The sequence below is a fragment of the Pteropus alecto genome, unplaced genomic scaffold, assembly GCF_000325575.1.
Source record: "Pteropus alecto unplaced genomic scaffold, ASM32557v1 scaffold213, whole genome shotgun sequence".
NCBI classification, from domain to species: Eukaryota; Metazoa; Chordata; class Mammalia; order Chiroptera; family Pteropodidae; genus Pteropus; species Pteropus alecto.
Window position 1 is genome coordinate 3,863,082 of NW_006434829.1, and position 21,284 is coordinate 3,884,365.

Sequence of the window (21,284 nt, forward strand, 5' to 3'; positions counted from 1 at the left end):
CTACCCACCACATCCCTGTTTCATTTTCTTCATACCGAAACCTGTTTGAAATTATCTTGTCTGTGTTTATTGTCAGTTTCCTCCACCGACAAGGGACGCTGCCTTGCTAACCCCAGGGCTCAGTGCTAGTAGCCACTCAATAAATGTTTGTTTCTCAAATGCAAATATGAATGTATAAACTTAGAAAACTTAAAACCATATAGTATGCCCCCCAAGTCCCATTCCACTGCCAAAGAGAAGTTTTCCTTTCTTAAGTACAAAAGTCATTCTGACAAGCCCACAAGATCATAATAAATCACCTGTCATTTAAAAGTTTTAATTAATTTTCCAGAGCTAGTTACACTAACTTAGACTTTCCGAATCTCTGCAATTAATTAATCACTGGGTATTTCTTTTTCTTTGATAAAAGACAATTTGTACTCCTTCTAAAATCACTTTTCAAAATTAAGTATCAACAATGTACGAAGTCCATCTGAAACAATAACTAAATTTATCTGGCCCACGAAGAAAACTCAGATTTGCTCTGTGGCCACTCCCGGGCTGCATCATGCTGACTGTCCCCTTGTAAGCGGCCACTAGAGAAATTTCAACACTCAACTAGGAAAAACTGTCCTTCATTGAAAACCAGCTTATTTTATGGACTGTATGATTCCTATAGCTAATCACATTTGGTTTTTTGTAAACTGAAGACTAAATTAGGGGTGAATGCAAGGCGTTATGCATAAATTTTCATGGGCTTTCATTCACTCCTTTAACTTTCCTCTCCATAATATTTCCCCACCCCCCCACCCCAGCTCCCGTATCTTCCCTCATCATTTCATTTTGTGCTCTTGTACTACATATATTTTTAAGGCTTTATGAATTTTTAATCCTTTCTTTGGAATAGGGGAAATTAATCCATCAATTCAACAGAAATATATTAAAAAATTGAAAAGATTGACACTCGAAAGTACAAATCACAAATCTGGACCAAACCTCCTAAGAATTTAGTAATCTGTGATAAAGCTTCTAATAACATTTATTCGCACACCTGACCCTCTCGTGCATTCTGCTCATTTCCATCCGGCAGTAAGAATGACCATTCTGCATTGCTTTGCACATCTGGATAGCTACATATGTGAATTAAATTCACAGAGCACTTGATAAAAATTTCCTACAAAAATAAAGCTTTATTAAAATTTTAGAGAGGCATGCAGGAATACAATAAATCACAGAAGTAAAAATCCATGGTCTGTAAGAAGTCAGACGGTAGCTGAACTCCAAGCTTTGCAAACTCTGCCCCAGGGGTGACTGAGGAATACAGCTAATATGGGGAAGGACAGCAGCAGTAAGCCCTTGGCAGCACACTGAGAGTAAGGCTCCCCTGCAAGACAATGAATCATGTCTTATTTCTCGACTTCCTCAGTAATTATTTATGCAGAAATAAGCCAAAACAGTAATAATGATCATTTTCAAGCAGGAACAAAATCAGTAAATTTTTTCTTTTAAAAACTCCTCTATCCATAACATGATGACAATCACTGGAGAAACCGGCTTCACCATACCGTGATAATACTGAGTCAACGGGTACAGAAGCTGTGGCCAACACACTTCGTTTCTGTTGCAGTCGTACTCTGTGAAGTTGATCTGGAATCTATAAAACATTTTGGAAGATTATAAGAGCTACAACAAAGCATGCTTTTGATGAGAAGCATAAAAAGTTGATTAAAGAAAGAAACTTCTTATTTTCAAATATCTATATATCTATATATATGTTTTTCCTGCTTCTTAATAGTGTCAACTAGGTCAGCAACTGGATTACCTTGTCAGTGGACGGGGTAACTGTGCAGGTATTTTAATAAACTGGACGGACACACTGAGAGGGAAAAGGTCGGCCTTATCATCACAAGTAAGTCCACACTGGAACCGCCAGCTCACTGAGGAGAACCTAGGAGGAAGAGAGTGTGCAGGCAACGTACCCAGAATGTGTTACTGATCTGCTAAGAGCGGCGAGCACCTGACATAGCAATGACATAAACCGCGATTCCCTTAAAGGAGTCTCAAATTCTGCTAGTGCTTTACCCCCTCTTTCATTAAAAATCTTCAGATATACACAGAGGGAGATTGCTATAAGGACCCCCCTCATGGACTTGTCACCCAGCTACAGTTAACAGCATTTTGCCAATCTTGTTTCACCTCCTACCCGGTCCTCTCGTTTTCACACTGGTGCTTTTAAAGTTAATTTGTTTTGTCACTTGTCTCAAAATGATAATAAAAATAACAATAACAGCTGACCATTTTAAAGAATTTTCTGTGTTCTAGGCACAGTGCTAAGGTACTTTGTATGTACACACCACATAATTCTCAAAACAGTGCTACAAGGTGTGTTTAGAGGTTAACATCTGTTATTTCTGCCTACCCAACATCCTTTCATCTTTCCTCTGGTAATTGCACCCCAGTTTTCCCTTGGGGAACCAGCCCTCCTTGCTCTCAGTTGAGTGGACCAGCAGAGAGAAATGGAATCCAGGGGCGGGCCAGTTGCTCATCCCAGCCAATCAGAGCTGGCTACTGCTCTGGCCACAGTGATTGGTTCAGGAAGGAGCACATGCAGGAGATTGAACCAATAAAAGTCTGCCCTGATCATTTTTGAGAAAGCTAGGGAAAGGGCTGCCCTCTTTCCATTAGACTTTCTAACTGTATATAAGCCTGAAATTGCTGGAGTTCATCTTTGCCACCTCTTGAGGAGAAACTCCCCAAGGAAGCCCACTCAAAGGAAAGAGGAACCAACATAAGAAGGAAAGAGACCAATGGCCACATGGGACCATGAACTACCTGTATGTGGACAATTCAGAACTTAAACTGAAAAACTTGCCTTTGGCTTAAGTTACTATAAAGTAGGACCCTATCACTTAACAACTGATAGAGGCCTGATACATAAAAGTTTTGTCACCGTTTATAGCTGAGGAAACTGCAGCTCAGAAGAAGTTAAGTAACTGTCAAGGTCACACAGCTCATAACTGGGAGAGCCATGATTTGAACCCACCTGTCTGCTGTCAAAATCTCTAACCACGGGGCAATATTCCCCAGTCACTATGTCAATTACACTCATGGATTCTGAAATATATTTAGCACTAAGCAGCTCTTATTCATCTCTGTAGCCCCTAAAACACCTTGTAGAATCCCTTACACACAGCTTTAGAAATACCTGTGAGAACAAGTTTCCATTATAATCATAGTTGATACATTTTCCATTTATACATATATAATCATGTTGCCAATAGCTACAATTTGTAAATAAACCATCAGATTCTAAGTTCGCATTTCCCTATTCCTTGGAGTGCCCTCGACTTTACAGACTCTCTCAAAACTACGCTTTTCCAAGATGTGGTCAGACCTTGTCTCTGCGCCAAGTATCTCCTGCTGAGTGACCCCTTCCACTGCACCGGCATCCGCAGTGAGGATGCGGATGCTCAGCTGGGCGGGAACATCCAGGCAGATGCCATTTGCGCTGCTAACAGACAGGTCTGCACTTGTATCAGGAGCATCTGCACCTACAGAAATGTGAGGTTGTACACTTTGGAAAGAATAGTTTAATAACAATTTTTCTACAAAGTCGTGATACCAAAAATAAATAAATAAAAGAGAAATAGTATTAGATAGGAAGCACATTAATGAGGCTTTGCTCTCTAATTGACCCTAATTATTTGTCACCTCGTAACATTACCCCATATGTTCGAAATGTTTTCTGGCACGTTAAGTCAGTCATTGGAACTTTAAAGTCCTTGACCCACCAATAAAAGCATAAATTCTGATTCCTTTCTCAAGGTCCTTGCTGAAATCCACCCAGGGTTTAACGGAAATGCCATATCATCGCAGTAAGTTGCCTCGAGAGCTATTCCACGCAGTCACTGTTGTAACAGAAACTATAAGACAGTTCAAATCCATACTAACAACTTTAGTTGGCATGGAATAGTTAAAAAGCAATTTACTAATGTATTGCCAGAGCAGTAATACAAAAGGAAGAGAATTAAATTGAATGAGAAACTAATTTTCATTCATCTTGAAAAGTGGCATTCGGGGAAGAGACAGCAAGGTCAATTACAGGAGGTGGATGGCAAGTTCTAAGGCAACTCTGGGGGAGTGGGACTTCCTTGTTCCTTTCGGGATTTTGAAAGTGGGTGATACTGTTCCTTTACGACATCCAATTTCCTCGTCCTTGACACATGTGTTCAATACCACTTCTCTTCTGTCCATTAACCAGGATTGAGGGTGATTTTGACTGACACATGAATTTGACTTCTGTATGAAACAGAAGCTGACTGCTGCCACCTCGAAGGCAACAAAGTGTCATCTGCTGATTTCTTACCTAACCAACATGGGTTCTCTGTCTTGAAATCCCCCTCCTTTTCGCTTCTCAGGTGCTTTACTGGCCCCTTCCGTCCACCCTCGGTCGTTTCGCAGCCCACCAGCTGGTTAGATGGCAAAGCCCAGGGGCTAACAAGCCCCAGCCTGTGGGCTCTGTTTCCAAACGCGAACTCTGGGCCTCGTGAAGTGAGCACTTAGTCTTCCTTTAAAAAGACTGTTCGCTCGTAAAACCACTGCACAATTGGAACTTCACGTGTGTTTGCTCTTAAAAGTCATGTCTGATAAGAGGTAAAAGAATGTGAAGAGCCTCCTGCCTGGAGCGTTAACCTCTAAACAAACGTCAGTTGAGCCACAGCAAAGAAAGACGCCCTGGCAGGTAGGGCTGTACGGCCACCGCGGGCACTACGCAGCCACAGCAACCAACTCCCACGTTTCACACAGGCAGCTTGGACTTACGTATTATTTCCAGCCAGCCATCACTAAGATCGTTGTAGTCGGAGTTGCCTCTCATTGCAACATGAGTTGCTTGTATTAACGAATTAAGTAGTTCAAAAGCGGTCTCCCTGAAAGAGAGGGAGACGCGTCTCAGCGCATGACTCGTGGTCTCAGCTCAAAACTCTTTTCAGAAAGTCTCTAGGTTATGCTCGCTGGGGGCCTAAATAAAAAACTGCCACAGGAGCCGGTGTGAAAAACTGCCTGGGAGTCTGACTTCTCTTAGATGGCCTTCCCGTGACGGACCTAAGCAGCAGGGGAGGATATGCAGAGTAATCCTTCACTCTGAACTTGCAATGTTAGTAACTTATGTTGGTATCATGTGTTTTACAGGCTCTGTTGAGTGTCACAAAATTTGGGAGGTTGGTAGATCACATATCAAGTTATTAGCATAAATCCATGGGCCAGAGTGATTCAAGAGTAAAAGAAACCTAAATATTTAGCTAGAATTTTGAGCCATAAAATGAAGTGAAGATTAAGAATTGGAACTTAGTATCCCTTCTTTCCAGTAATGTCACTGGAGGGTATAAATCTCACAACTACCCGGGGCCAGACTCTGATGGGACTCAGGCCTCACATCTTGTGATCAGGAGCCACTGCAGGTAACTTATTCCTACAGTTTTCTTACCTTCTCAGTGTCTCCCCCATATTTTCCCTCCTCCCCGATAAACTACGTCACTCAGGATGTGTTACAGATGAAATGGGTATAAAAATGCGTATAATGGGATACCACTGCATACCTACCAGGATGGCTATTATCAAAAAGGTGGAAAATAACAAGGGTTGGTGAGGATGTGAAGAAATTGGAACTCTCTTACATAGTTGGTAGGAAGATAAAATCATGCAGCCACTATGGAAAACAATTTGCTGGTTCCTCAAAAAATTGAACGTTGAATTACTATATGTTTCAGCAATTCCACTCCTGGGTACATGCCCAAAAGAACTTACTGGACATTACTGGAAAGAAGGGATACTAAGTTCCAATTCTTAATCTTCACTTCATTTTATGGCTCAGATGTGCAAACAAAAACTAGTACATGAATGCTTGCAGCAGCACCATTCACAAACGCCAAGAGGTGGAAGCAACTCAAATGTTCGTCAACAGGTGATGGATAAACGGAAAGCGGTCCATCCATACAATGGGGTATTATTCAAACTTAAAAAGGAGTGAAGCACTGACACACACTACAATGCGGATGAACCTCAGAAACATTATTCTAAGCAAAGGAAGCTAGGCACAAAGGACAGGTATTGTACAATTCCGTTTATACAAAATACTCAGAGACAGAACACAGACTGGCTGTTCCCAGAGGTTCGGGAAGGGAGGAATGGGGGTGATGGTGAAGCGTATGGGTTTCCTTTCACAGAGATGAAGTTGCTCTGGAACTAAACAGAGGTGGTGACTATTAAACGCCACTGAACTGTTCATTTTTAAATGATTGATTATGTTATGTGAATTCAACCTCGATTAAAAAAAAAGAAAGAATGTATATGCATATCCACAAATACACTTCCCAAATGCCACCCAATTGAATGGAAATTTCCTTATACACCCAGTAACAGGGCTTAACTATTCTTTAAATGTGACTCATGCCAATTACGCCTGGCTCTGGCCCTTTTCACAGTTCTGGCAGTGCTGAGTTCCAATGACCTGAACACACTTCAGCAGAGACATGTGAGTAAACATGGATGAAATGGGTCTAGTCCTAAGAGAGAAGTCTATTTGCATCGACTCTAAATTATATTGGAAGTTTGCGTTTATTCTTTATTCACTATTGCTTTTACGTAAGTCTTTTATTCAGACTCCAAGTTTTCAAATTCACGTTGTCTTTAGTACTCACTCAGTGAATTAACTTTAAGCAAACCACTCAAAATGCAACTAAGGTCATCAACGAAACACTCACCTGAGCTGAGAACAGTTTTCATTAATCGCAACATCTAAAAGACATCCAGAAAGCGTATTTTCTCCAAATAAAACGGGTTTGAAAGTTGCTGATGAACACAAACCCTTTCCAACTGTAAAATAAAGAGATTATCCTCTTACTATTTTTGCTAAATAAAAGTAAAGATGAATGTCAAAGTTTTCTTTGAAAAACTGAGAGAAAACAATAAGTAGAAATAAAGTTTCCATTTTCCAGAACTGAGGTCACCGGTACCCTAATCCTTTCCAACTGAACAAAGGCGCCTTTCTGCACCAGAAAACCAGGGATCAAAGGTCTGTTTTGAACGTGAAATTGAATGCCTTCTGGCAGACGTGGGTGACCACCGCTGATGCAAAGAGTCTCCATAGTTTGGAGCAAAGCTATTCTCAAGTCTCCAATTAGCATCATCTTGGGCTACAAGCAACAAAAACAAGGGACGCTAGAGCCAACCCCATATTTAAATCTCTCTTACTAATAACCAGCACTTCAGATGCAAACCATGTAACATATTTTACAAAAGAAAAAAGAAAAGAAAAGAAAGCAAGCTGTAGAGGATGAAAAACACCCCCTACTCAGCTAAATAAACCAAATGAACTTTAAAGTAATTGACCACTCGATTAGATTCAAAATATAGTAATATCTCCAATTCCAGTTTACCGAAGAGCTGGCCGCATTACCGAAGCAGTTACCTGACTGCCAGAGGTGCAAAGTCGTAACATTGCTCGCCCCGTCGGTGTTTAAGGCCCGAACAGGCCTGCCAACTTGGTAACCTAGACAAGCACCAGGAATGAGAGTTAGCATCTTTCCTCCCAAAGTTAATCCAACAGAGCGGGCACTAGCTCATCAAATAAGAGAAAGGAAGTATTCACAGGGAAAAGAAATACACAGGCAGAGCTTTCTCAAAATAGCCTTGAGAGAAGGGCACCTCCTTCATTCCTTTTGTTTTGTTTGTGATTTTTAAATTTTAAAGATAGAATCCGAAAAGTAAAAAGCAGGTAAGAGTCCACCTTGGATCTCTCACACTGGAGAACAAGACACTGAGCAGGCCAGTTCATGAATACTTGCTGAGTGACTGGTATCGAGTTCATCACAGGAGCTTGAAAACTCAAATCAAAGTAACCTTTCAATGCAACCATTTTCTAGTAAATCAATTCGACCTCAAGGTCTGGTTCAGGTCCTACTCCTCATCCATCTCTTAGTAATCCAACTTATTGTTTCCAACTTTTATTATGAAAATGTTCACATGTGTGGAAAATTGAAAGTAATACCATGAACACCAATAGAGCCACCACCTAAAATCAACAACTGTTAGTATTTAGCCATATTTGTCTTATCTATATTATATAATATACACTTCTCTAGAGAGAGAGAGAGACATTTTGGGGGGAGGGGCAGGACCATTTGAAAATAAGTTGTAGACACCATGATGACGACCATGACATTTCACCTTTAAAAGCTCCAGCGGGTGGCAATATATTTGCACATATATACAAAAAGCAGGACAGGGCCTGGAGCTCACAGTCCCCACAAGGGCTCTCCCCGGGGCCCAGGTTAGGAACCCATCCTCTGCAGCTTATTCTTTATCAATAAGTGACTTCTGTCACCCAGCCCATCATCAGTTTCACAGGTGAAAACACACTGACACCTGAGAAATTACCAGCTAGTTAGTAGAAGAGCTAAGAATCGATGTTGGGTCTTTCTATTTGGAGTATGTATGATGATATGTACTATATGGCCAATCACCAGCTAGTTAGTAGCAGAGCTAAGAATCAATGTTGGGTCTTTCTATTTGGACTATGTATGATGATATGTACTATACAGATACCAACTTATATTTCTCAAATTGCATTTGCAAATGAAGTGTTTCAGTAGATCTACTGAATTTAATAATAAGCTATTAAATACTATATGACTTTCAAGGACTGAGAGCTATATTTTTGCAAAATCAAAAATTCTGTTGTCACCTACCATGTATTTATTTCTTCTGTAATCAATGAAATTGAAGATACCTTCCCCTTATATAACATCAACTCATTAAATAAATTATTTTATCTTGAAAAAAAAAAAAGCTAGTTTTACCAACACTTTAAATACATTATCTCTTTTTCAAAAGACCAGGAGCTAAGGACAAAGAATGGTTTGCATTCACAGCAACTTGTTATTATCTATGATGATTTATGTAAAAAAAAAAAAAAATCAAGTTGTTATCAGAAAAAGAATAGAGTGTCACAAAAGAGAAATAAAGGGAAAGGTCTGAGTCACAAACTAAAATTGGAGAGTTACTTACAATCACCGTTACGGGGAGGACAGATGCACTAAACTATGTCTGTACGATCAGTGACTGACAGGTGCTGGCTTACCTGGATTTCCAGATGTTTTCTTTTCATTACCACTGTTATAGCTTAAAAATTTGACCGTAAATCTCTGTGTCATGATTCCTAGAAATAAAGAAATTATTCCTCAGTGTTATTTTCTTTACCTTATAATCGAATTTTGATGTGCAAAAAAAAAATATGTTGTTTTTATTAAGTCACAAATACAAATAAGAAACAAGTCTGACTTAGTTTGATGTGTTATAATTATGAGGATCTTGAGGAAAGAAAAAAAGTATCTTAAACTGAAAGCAGTCTGGCTGCCATCAACGGTTACCTTCCTGGTGGGCGTTAATTTCTGCCCTAATAATTTTGACATTTATTTCACTGATTGTATTATTATTCCATCTGAAAATATAATGTTCTTCCACAGTCACGTTTCTGGGGGCTGATCCATCAGTTAAAAGTATTTCTGCAAATAAAAGAATATTTTCATAAATTAAAGACTCGTTTTGGGCTCAGGTCCATCGTCGGCCCACCAAGTCCGCGTTAGCCGCCCCTACTAAACCAGCACAACATCCTGCATGATGTCTGTCCCCTCCGTTTGATTTCTGTAGCCCCAGTCCCCCGGCTCACGGGTTGATACGGAGGCCTGCTGTCTACTTCAATACTATACTGTAGCCACTCTACTAATATCTGATCAAGTAATGAAATTTGAGAATTATAATGCATTGAAGAGAAACACAGATAGTGTCCTTCATTCAAAACAAAAGTCCTGGTAATATCAGCCAAACTGCATGACTTATTTGGCTGCATCATACCTGCAAAGTTTAATTATCAAAAAGAAAGACAGAGAGAAGCAAAAAGAAGTCTTAAAGAATTCCTTAACTTTCTGAAAGACATTGAATAAAAGGTTCGCAGACCTTGAGAACTAGAAACGGTCCTGGAGCCCACATGACCCAGGACTGTGAAAGATGCGGCTCAAGGTCACCTAGACTACGCCGCCACGGGAAGACGGAACAGGAACAAACAAAATGCTAATGGGGTATCTTTCTAACTGTTGTGCTCCAACTCAATTTTTAATAGAAATGTATTTTACTCTAGAACTATATACTGCTTATAAGAAATGACATCTATGTTTCTATGGAAATGATATAAACATTAAAATACCTGCACTGGTGATGAATTTGTCCAGGTCAGTGGCTTCCTCGTAGGTTACTTTTGGTGTAATGATGCCTGAAAAGAGACACAGAGTAACTTCCACAGGACGACAAGGCCTCACACGATCACATGCACTCACAAATGAAAGCTGACCGAGCAAACGTGGTAACTGCGCTGCTCCGTGTGCCGACTGCAAAACTCTCCCCCGCTCTCCAAACACCATCAAAGCTGAACCCCACCACTCTTGGCATCTAATGACAATTGGGGAGGAGGATCCATAAGCCAGTGGGGACGACCTGGAGACTCTCTCTCTAACTCTCTCTCCAGTCATAAAGCACACACATGCACTGCTGGCGGGGACGCAAAACTGTGCGGTCACTTTAGGAAATAGTTCAGTGCTTTGTCAAAGAGGCAACGTAGCACGTGACTCAGCAGTTAGGCACACATCCGACAGAAAGGAAAACACACATGCGCACAGACACTGTATGCAAGTGACCACGGCAGCACTGTCACAACAGCCAAAAGCCGGGAACAACCATCCATCGAGGGATGAATGGACAACAACATGCGGTCTCGTCACACAATGGATTAATCGCAGAACGTGATGCTGAGTGAAAGAAGTCGGACGCAAAAGGCCACACTCATATGATCCTATTTCTGTGAAACGTTCAGAACGTGCAAACCCCCAGAGACAGAAGGCAGATGAGTGGCTGCCAGGGCTCAGGACGAGGGGAACAAAGGAAGTGACTGCTTAACGGGGACGGGGCCTCCTTTTGGGGAGACGAGGTAACGGCTGCACAACCTTGTGCGTGTACAAAATGCCCATGAACTCTACACTTTAAAAGGGTTAATTTTGTTCTGTGAATTTATCTCAGTTTATAAAAAGGAATTAATATGCAATATGCATCTAAAGCAACCGAATTTCTTCCGAGGAGAACACCTTCGTCAATCAGTGGTTAAAACATGGTTGTCAGTTGGTCCTGCAGAAGTGATCTGTATCCCCATGAGAGCATAGCTTACCTAAATGACTGGGTCTGTGTTCTTTCTTCAAGCCCAGGTAACATACCTCCCATTATGCCAGTCTTTATCCTCAAATTGGTAATACCATCTTGTTCTTGGTAGACTTTCAAATCTGTGATGCACCGAACATCGAAATTCTGAAGGAATGCCACTGGGGCGCTCTGCATACACTGCCCAGCCAGGGACACCTGAGGGTGAGGGAAACCCCAACAGATTGATGATCTCGTCACAGGTTGGCGTCCCATAGACGGGTGCTTTCTGCAGCCTGCTCTATCGCTGGGGGAGCCTCAGCAACGGCTAGTCCATTGACTAGCCAACCAGCAAAATATAGAGTTAATTTGTAAATCAGAGTCTAGAAGCCACAGGTTAAAGAATCACAGTGAGTATTATTATTTCATGAAAACAAAGAAAATTCCCTGCCCAGCGCCACTTACTTTGAATAAACATGATTATGTTCAACTTCATTTTCTCTCTCTCATGACAACCAGATTTTTGTTAAAACCACAAAAATGAATTCACAGGAATAGTAAAGTGAAACGATTTTTAGACTGCCATGTTTGTTCTAACAAATATTTTTTTTCCTTAGAATTTTAAACTTTAAAAAAGAAAGAGTTCATGTAAAACTATAGCCTTAAAATATTTTTTTTAATTCTGGAATATTATATCAAATTAAATATTTATAGCTGACTAGAAATCGGCTATTAAAACTAACAGAAGTGAGGAATGATAGTTACTTCAATGGAAATTCATAGAATATCTTCTGGTTTTATTCAAAAAGTTCACTCTTAGATTTAGCAAACAGTGATTAATTTCAGAGTGACTATTAAAAAAATCCAGGGACCATAAATAGTTGAGAGTGCCTGGCAAGTCCATAGGAAAAAAAAAAATGTAACTCCGTGTGAGATTTTTAAGAGCAATATGAGTTAACAGTAGGATGGGGAAAATAAAAAAAGGCTCCAGCATATCAAAATAGAAATTATTACCTGCGGAATAGTAAAATATGTCTTATTTACAGTCATAACTGGATCTCCTTGTTTGTAACCAAAGTCTGAAAAGTCTTTTGGCTCAGTGTGCAAATACATTTCAAAGGAAGCGTGTTGTCTCGAGGAACTGTAATAAGAAAGATTATCGCTAATACTTTAGCTATTATCTGCTAAAAACAACTGTTCGTTTAAATTTTTTCTTTACTTTTTTAATTACAAAAATAATACTTGTACTGAACGTCACTGAATCGTATACTTTAAAGTGGTTAATGGTTAATTTTACGTTACACAAATTTTTACTTCAATAACAATAACATTGTAAAGTTTCAACAACACAGAAAGGTGAGACACAGCTCAGGGCCCCCAAGAGCCCACCACCCTTTGCCCTGTTGCCCTGTATCGATCCATTTATTTCCTTCCAGTTACTTAGCACAAAACCAGCTCAGCACCCGAAAGCCGGACTTGAACCTAGACTTGGGCGCGTGAGCACAGAGCGTCCGGGGAGGCCCTGAGAAGACGCGACCCGCCGTCGGGGGCGGGGAGGCGCTGCCCTCTCCCAGGCAGCGGCTGGCACACTCACAGCGCGCCGTGGTAGAAGTGGCCGAGGAAGGGCGAGTTGGCGAGGGGAGACTGCACGCACAGGAACGGGAACCAGGCCGGGACTCGGCGCGCCTTCCGCACGGAGCAGAGCTGGTCGAAAGGAGGGTTCACGTCTCCCCCGAAGACGCCGGTGAAGCAGGACTCCCTGAAGAGCCCTCTTAAATCCGAGGAGCATTCCTGGAAAGAGCATGGGGAGGAGCGCGGAGATGACCAAGGCTGCCGCTGACCGCCGCCAGCTCCCCTGGCAAGCGGGCGAATGCTTTGAAGCCACAGGGCACCGTGCAGGAAGCAAGAAGCAAGAAGCAAACACACACGCCTGCTCGGCCCAAAGGGCTCGGTGCCACCGGAAAGCAAATCGCGCCAGACTTGCCTTAGTCAATTCCCCACGAGCCTCCCAGTCAGGAACTTCGAACGTTCAAGGGAACAGCTCTACTGGGGACATAAGATGTGCCCACAAAAAAGTACACAGAGAAGAAAAGATAATGCAGAATAGACCCCCAACGGGGAATGAAATGGAGTAAACGTCCCGACTTAACTGTCATCCGCATTCCAGTCCCATCCCTGAGAAACCAAAGGACACTGAGAGTTAGGACAACAGTCCATGTCCCCCATGGAACCCTTAAGGCCCAACAGGATGTGATTAATGTCACCACGACTGATGTCACCTTATTCACGCATTCACTGATTCACCTATATTCTTCCTTGTTTCACAAATGATTGAATTAAAAAGTTAGATATAGCCTGAATCCTTTGTTTATTAAAGGCAGAAAAGAAAATGATTGATTTTTTTAAATAAGAGAAATTCAAATTAAAAATCGAGCGTGTATGAAGTGGCAAGGTGCAGTTATGTGAAGTCACTGATCCAGAATACGGATCGGTGCCGGTGGCTGGTGCTGCGTGTGTATACGCACCGTGCATTACAAACACGAGAGGAAGTGAAACAGGGCACAGTAACGCAGTCTGGAAGAAAGGGGAAGAGAATGCCATTTTGACATTGCTATTGGCATCTAAACGGATTTAGAATGTTTTCTTTTTTAATTAAATATAATTGTTAGTGTAAGTACAATTGTTAGTATAAGAATGACAACATAAATGAAGACCCTAACCTTTCCTTTCCCATTTAGTAAAGCCCACCATGACATAATTGTATTCATCCAAAAGTGGGAGTGACTCGGGTCCCAGTAAAGGAGCCTCTTGTGCATCTCTCGTTCCTCTTAAATCTAAAATAAGGATTAAAAATGTGTATTTGACCCGGCATTAAGCAACAGTTTCTTAGATATGACACCAAAAGCACAAGCAACAAAAGAAAAAAATGATAAACTGAACTTCATCAAATTCAAAAACTTGTGTGCTTCAAAGGACACCAACAAGAAAGTATACAACCTATACAATAGAAGGTTTTGCGAATCATACATCTGATAAGTATCCAGAATTTACAATAAACTCCTATAATTTAACAACAAAAAGACAACCCAATTAAAAAATGGGCAAAGGGTCTAAATAGACACTTCTTCAAAGAAGATATAAACATGGCCAATAAGCACATGAAAAGATGTTCGACATCATTTGCCACTAGAAACATACAAATCAAAATCACAATGAAAGACCACTTCACACCCACCAGGATGGCTGTATTCAAAAAGATTATCATAAGGACCGTTGGTGGGGATGTGGAACATCGCAACCCTCATCATTGCTGATGAGAATGTAAAATGGTGCGGCCACTTTGGAACAGTTCCTCAAAAGGTTAAAAACACTCACCGTGTGACAGAACATTCCACCCCTAGTAATACATCCAAAAGAAAGGGAAACACACATCCCGTACAAAAATCTGTACACAATGTTCTCAGCAGCACAGTTCACAATGGCCAAAAGGTGAAAACAACGCAAATGTCCATCTACTGGTAAAGGGGTAAGTAATATGGGGTCCACCCATACAACGAAATATTGTCCAGCCACAACAAGGAACGAAGCACTGACATGCACTGCAAGACGGATGACCCTTGACAATGTGACACTGGGTGAGAGAAGCCAGACACAAAAGGCCATGGAGCGCGGGACTCCATGTGGACGCAACGTGCAGAAGAGGCAAATCTGCAGAGACAGGGCGGAGGGTAACAGTAGCCTGGGGGAGGGGGAACGGGAGTGGCTGCCCATGGGCACAGGGTTTCTTTTGGGGGTGATAGAAATGTTTTAAAATTAGATCATCGTGGTGGTGGTACAACTCTATAATTTCTTCTAAAAAAAAAATTGCTGAAAAAATGTATTTTCTTTCCTTTTTGTGTTTTCTTTTTCCTTTTCATGTTTTCTTAAAGGCTTCTAAATAAGACAGTAAAATCACCCTCTCTGTCTAATCATCACAATCATGACTTTGTCCAAAGAGATACATTTTTTTCCTTCCATAAACTCTACTGAAAATACTAAATAAGAAAATACTCATTTTGAAAACAATTTGCAACATGAAATAAGTCTCAGTTTGGGAAGACCACCCATTAAAAATCTGTTAATGGAGAATCTCTGGTGCCCTTCGCAGGCTACCAGGTACCATCATTTTTGTACCAAATAACCAGAAAGAGCGTACCTGGTCACAGCAGCAGCGAATGTCACAGGCCCCGGCTGTTAAATTACAAGGACAAGGACCAAGAGGCTGATACACCTGGTTGGGAATAACAGTCACGTTCTCTGAAAAGTACAAACGACAGAGAAGTTCAGCTATGAAACACTCTGACAAAGCACTGCCACATTTTTTACCTTCAAAAGAAAGCTGGATCACTGTTTTATAAATCACTGTTTTACGAATCACCATTCCCAAATATTGAACAAGTAAGGGATCCCTCAAAATGAGCTAAATGCATCTCAGACCTGTATCTACCACTCCACCAGAAACCCGAATATCAGAAAATGTGCTAGTTATAACAAACTGGAGAAGTCACAGTTGACCTCAAAGATAATCAAGTGGCTAAAATTTACAAGTTAGGGCGAATGCAATGCACTGATCTTATTTCTCAGCACAGTGCACGATCCCTTCCGTAACACAGACAGATATTACGCCTTCACCCTTCGAATCCATTACCTCTTCCAGCAGCGAACACTAAAGCATGGTAACACTTCAGATGGCTTACTTGAGGAACCCATCGGACCATGAGATCATATGTAATTGTACAACATGCTCGACCTCCAGTCCTACCGCCCCATAAATCCAAACCTTCACAGCCTGATTCTGGCTCGAGTGTGGGGGAAATTAACAATTTTTACATTGATTGGAAAAGGAATACATTACATTGCATTTTGGCCTCCTAATTCAGAAGCTGGAGATGATTTCTAGCTTCTCTGCAATAATTTATCAGATAAAAGTTTCAGTATGCTGGATTTCATTTTTGTCCTAGGATATGGTACATGGTGAAAAACTAGGCAGTGATTATTTGTTTAAACTCTATTTAACCGTTAACTTTAATGACATGGCAGCAGAAGCGTCTAAGTAACAACTAATTATATGTTCTATGCTATAATATAGTCGAACCCTAGTGTGTCAATGGTATTGGGAACGAGAAGAAGGTCCGAGTAACAGACCACATCCCAGGTCTGATGCTCAGTACAGTCAACCCCATATGACCTAAGCCGGCCATTTTAGAACAGGGTTTTACTATGTGATGTATAGAAATGTCTGTGTCTGTCTATACATCATGTCATGTGATGGCTCCTTTGCTACAAAGCACACCACGTACCTCCTGTCTGCCCTTCTGTCCCTCTTGTTCTGATCTCTGTCTGACTGGGTGCAAAACCTTTCACATTTTCATGGGGTCAGAGCGGACGCCTCATAATTACCAATATGCAAAGATGCTAATGTTCTTACACTTGACTATTTGTGCAAAGACATTCTGAAATATTACCTAAATATGGTCAAGCATATTTTTTAAGAGAAAAAAAAAAGTCACTGCTTTGAATGATATAGCTACCATTAAACCCTCCTGCACTTTTTTTAAAGCATGTAGTGAATATTATATTTTGGTTTGTTTTGAATTTTAAGCATTAGAAAAAGTTTCTTCTTCTAAAAAAATGTTGAAACCTTTAAAATAGGTAATAGATATACATGGTTCAAAAAAATCCAAAAGATGTAAAACGGTACCGAGTAAAAGTCTTTCCTCTCAGCTCTTTCCCCATCGCCCCCTAATCTGGCAGCACATGGTTAGTTTCTCAGATAGCCTTCCAGAATTTCTTTACATAAATATAAATATACATCCTTTTTCCATGCTATACCCACCCGTCTGCATCTACTTATCACGCTTAGCAAGATACATCAGCGATCTTCCCATCCGAGATGCTGAGGGCAGAGTAGCCCATCGAATGGCACTATCCTAACTTATCTCATTCTCTTAAACTTCCAAAACCACAAGGAGGACCACAGTTAGGGCTTGTGATAAGGGAAGTGACAGTCTCAAGTGACAGACCTTTGCTACCAAAAAGAAATGCTTTTCCCTTCATCCCAAGTGACTGCAAAGGCAAGAGATGCTAGAGTTTATTGCAAGGGACAGGGAACATGGTGGTGGCTCCCATCAAAGTGCCCCTCAACATCGGCATAGCTTTCGTTCTTAGAATAATGCCATTATGTGAAAGGGAGAATAATACAAAACCATTTTCTCATGACCAAAGATGTATGTGCAGAGTGATATTTGCTGTAAGCACCAGTTACAGTATCGAAAGCGAAAAATGACTTAAATTCCATCACTAAGAGACTAGTTAGACAGTGGTACATCCACACAATGGAATACTATGCGGCTATTAAAAGAATGAGGTGAACCCTGATGTATTCATATGCGACGATCTCTGCATATATTTAGTTATTTTATTAATTAATTATTAAGTTATTAGCTGTTGATTAAGTTATACTATATTTAAAAGGTACAAAATAGTGTATTGTGTGTTATTACTGTATATTTTTTTAAAGAAGGGAATATATGCTTCTAAAGTTAGCAGGCTGCCTCTGGGAAAAGGAGTCAGTGGTCAAAAGCCTTTACTGAAAATCTGCTGTTTTTTATAAACTCATTTACGAGTCTTCCCTTTTTTTCTCAACTTTTTGTTTTTTTTTGTTTTAAGACGAAGTCATGAGAATCAATACATAGAAACGAACTTCACCTTCTCCCAAAAAAGGATTTAAGGAGGCTTACAAAAAAAAAAAATATATAGAACAAGATAAAATAAATCTTAAGTAAAACAGTACAAAGTGGAAACTTTTAAAATAAGAAAGTTAAACAAAAGGAAAATAAGTTCCGAAGGCAAAACAAACTCAAGAGTGAAGTAAGGTATACAAATTATATGGCATACACGGATAAACAGATAACGTGTGACGTGACTGCTTTGAGAGTCAAAGACTCCACTTGCCTGATGCATTATGGGCCAGAGAAGAATTGGCATAAATCTCCGCTTGAATGAGTAGATGTGCTAAACAGGTTGAATTGTGAGATGCCGAAACCAGAAGAGTCTGGATAATACATGGGGACTCTGGGAAGGAATGCGTCTCACTGGAGGGACACCATTGCAGATCCCTATTCAACCTCACCGTCACTTCCAACACGTTCTGAAAGGAAAACATTGCTGTACTTTTTAAAGTGACTCAAAACAGCATCTATAATTATTAGAACACATAATGGAAAACATATGAAAATCACACATCAGCCTCAGTTCATTTTACAAAAGGAAAATTTTATACAACGATGACATAATTCTGTTTAATTCCACCCATAATATTCAATACGCGAGCCCTGATTCCTAATCTTCAGTTTAACATAAAAGTAAGCAACTTTTGGATACTCAAGAAAGCTAGAGGTCTGAAAACTCAGTTTGTCTAGCACCTTTTTAGTTTCTTTGTGATCCTACCAACAGAAGATTAAATTCACACACAGTTACTGAAGAGTCCCTAGTTCCTGGGGTTCAGGCAAAGTCTGTCTTTCTCATCCTCTATAAACTCTGGAGTTGATGCCTCGCACATAAGAGGCACTCAGTAAAATAGTTATTAAGTAAAAGATCTTTAATCTCTCCAGGCTTGAGGGTCCTTACACATAAACTCGGAGTCAGGTGAGATCAGTGGTTTATGATGCTTTTTTGAGTCACAAACCCATTTGATAATCTAATGAAAGCTGGCGATCCTCTCATCAGAAAAATGCACAGACACATGTAATTTTGCACATAATTTCAGAGGATTCACAGACCCCTTGTGACTTCTCCAAGGACCCTCAACCCCAGGGTAAGACCCTCCCAGCTGGATGGGTGTCCGCTAGACCTGATAGCCCATAGTTTGATGGCAGTTCTGAGCATTGAGACGGCTACACCTTGTCTGTCCAGTCAAGAGACCACTGAAGGTGGGCCTCTACAGATTTTACCTCTGGCCTTACAGCGCTGGGAGTCACAGTCAAACTCCAGTCTCCTGTCTCATTGTTCAGCACGTTGCAAGCGGGAACTGGCAATAATCCTAAAGGAGATGAGAATGCAAAGAGGGATTACCCAGCAGCTATGGGGGTGCACTCTCGAAACCCGCTCCCTGGGATGAAATCCCTTTCCAAGCACAGGACCGGGCCCTTTACAAGCTGTGTGACCTTGGACAAGTGACAACCTCTCTGAACGTCCGTGTCTTCATTTGTCTAATGGGATTCAAAGATATTACTGTTCTTATTAGGAAACCGAGGCGTTGCGTGTAAAGCACAGGGGATAGATAGCTCAATGGATACTAGCCGTTAAGATTCCCAGCTTTCTTTTCTCGAACTTGTCCATCGGTCCTCTGGTCCACAGCAGCCCCAGTACCGACTTTGCAGTGGACGGCGGCAGGGGACGGAGGTGGGTGCCACCTAGCCAGTTTACTTGGGCGGCCCAACCCCACCCTCCCCACAAGAAGGGCGGGACTCTTTACCTGCCTCGTCCTGCAGTAGGGCCAGGGACACATTCTCCGTGACTCCGACCAGGAACGCGCTGACCGCAGGGCTGGACATGCGGATGAAAGGAGGGACGAAAACTAGGCGAGAAAGAAGGGGACAGGGAGGAGTTAACAGTGGCAGAGTCCCCTCCTAAGCGGTGTGGTGCTTCCTGTGGCAGTGATTCCAGAGTCGAAGTCTGGCCCCTTAACGCCTCGTCCCCTCAGCCCGGCCCTGCAGGCCCCTGCCCCGCGCTACACACCCAGGTCGCCCCACAGCGGCCTCAGGACGCCCTGCAGAAGGAGGACCCCCAGAAGGAGAGAGGCCGGCGGCGGCAAGCCCATGCCCAGAGCCTGGCGAGGCCAGTGCGACAGAACCGCGACCGCCTCAGAAGCAGGGAAGCTCCCAGAAACCACACAGAGAGCCCCGCGGCCCCGCCGCGGCCATCTTGGCAAGCGAACGCCGGGAGCTATAGCAACCACCAATCGGCCGCCGGCCTGTCGCCGCGGCGCGCCGTGATTGGGCCAGCGGCAGATAGAGCCCGCCCCCCAGCATCCCGGCTCCGCCCACAGGCCTTGCGCCTTTTAGCTGTTTCACACACATAGATGAAGGAAAAAGTGGGAGTCCGCGTGCAGTTTGAAAACTGGAGTACCCCCACCCCAGAGTTAATTCCATCACACTGCAACAGCGAGGCTACAGGCACCGGCTTCTAAATGAGCGCCTTAATAAACTTGATTTTTATGGGAATTTGGAGGAAGGGACAAAAAGGGGGTGAGGCTGCAGTGCTAATAATTGTATTGTTGAATTGTCTTTGTCCTCCCAGTTTTTTGAAGGTTTATTATTTCGCTTTTTTGTTGTTGTTTTACCACACAGAGCTCTCAGCACTCCGAAAGCAGATCTTATCAAAGAACACACAAAAAAGTTTGGCCCACCATTAGGACTGATGCAAAAGTACCAGAATTCTGCCTGGAAAAAATTTCATTTTTCTTATGTCAACAGCCTGGATGCATCTCAAGTATTATTACGGTTAGGTAACTAAGAGCGCAGGAGTCTGAGGTCGGAATGCCCTGGGTTTGGGATTTCCCCTTCCTTCCACCCTAAGAGACCTTAGGCAAGTAATTTAATTTCTCTAAGCTTGAGTTTCCTCCTCTGTAAAAAAGAGGTAACAGTCCCTCCCGAACAGGATTGTGTGAGAATTAAATGAGGTAACATTATCATGAGTTTAGACCAATGCCTGGCATATGGTAAGCACTCAATAAAGGTTCACACGTTTCATTAGCTATCAGAGGGGTGGGTACCAATCAGCTGACAAGCCACAGGTACAAGGTTCATGCTATGCCTGACCAATAGTGAGCAACGAGTAAAAGTTTGCCTATGACTCTCCATATTGTTATATTTTTCCCAGCCACATATTAATTGATCAGCAAATCTGATCAATATTCCGAGCATTATCTTTTTCTTATACTCTCTTGAAAAACTGAAAATTGCTGCAGCAGGAACTTTAGCGCTAAACATGGCAAAGTGCTTAAATCTCTTGATGTCTGGGAA

The 21,284-nt window shown here is 41.7% G+C and overlaps 1 protein-coding gene across 1 annotated transcript; it reads right to left on the reverse strand.

The window, feature by feature from the left end:
• Window positions 1-1,145: 1,145 nt before the first annotated feature.
• TCTN2 (tectonic family member 2) lies at window positions 1,146-20,210 on the reverse strand. Its single transcript, XM_006909975.3, has 18 exons — window positions 19,999-20,210; window positions 19,736-19,837; window positions 19,212-19,300; window positions 18,214-18,409; window positions 15,416-15,516; window positions 12,815-13,011; window positions 12,235-12,361; window positions 11,298-11,439; window positions 10,241-10,306; window positions 9,408-9,542; window positions 9,119-9,196; window positions 7,448-7,528; window positions 6,741-6,852; window positions 4,801-4,907; window positions 3,374-3,530; window positions 1,802-1,927; window positions 1,545-1,633; window positions 1,146-1,363 (listed from the first exon to the last, which is right to left on the reverse strand). The coding sequence occupies exons 1-18, from the start codon at window positions 20,078-20,080 to the stop codon at window positions 1,242-1,244; spliced, it is 2,109 nt and encodes a 702-aa protein (XP_006910037.1). The 5' UTR covers window positions 20,081-20,210; the 3' UTR covers window positions 1,146-1,241.
• Window positions 20,211-21,284: the final 1,074 nt, after the last annotated feature.

Coding starts and splice junctions, on each gene's coding strand:
- TCTN2 (XM_006909975.3), bottom strand. CDS start 20,080: ATGGGCTTGCCGCCGCCGGCCTCTCTCCTTCTGGGGGTCCTCCTTCTG. Junction 12,362..12,814: donor CACTTCTACCACGGCGCGCT/GTGAGTGTGCCA, acceptor TTCTTATTACAG/TTCCTCGAGACAACACGCTT. Junction 1,634..1,801: donor TTACCCCGTCCACTGACAAG/GTAATCCAGTTG, acceptor AATGTTTTATAG/ATTCCAGATCAACTTCACAG.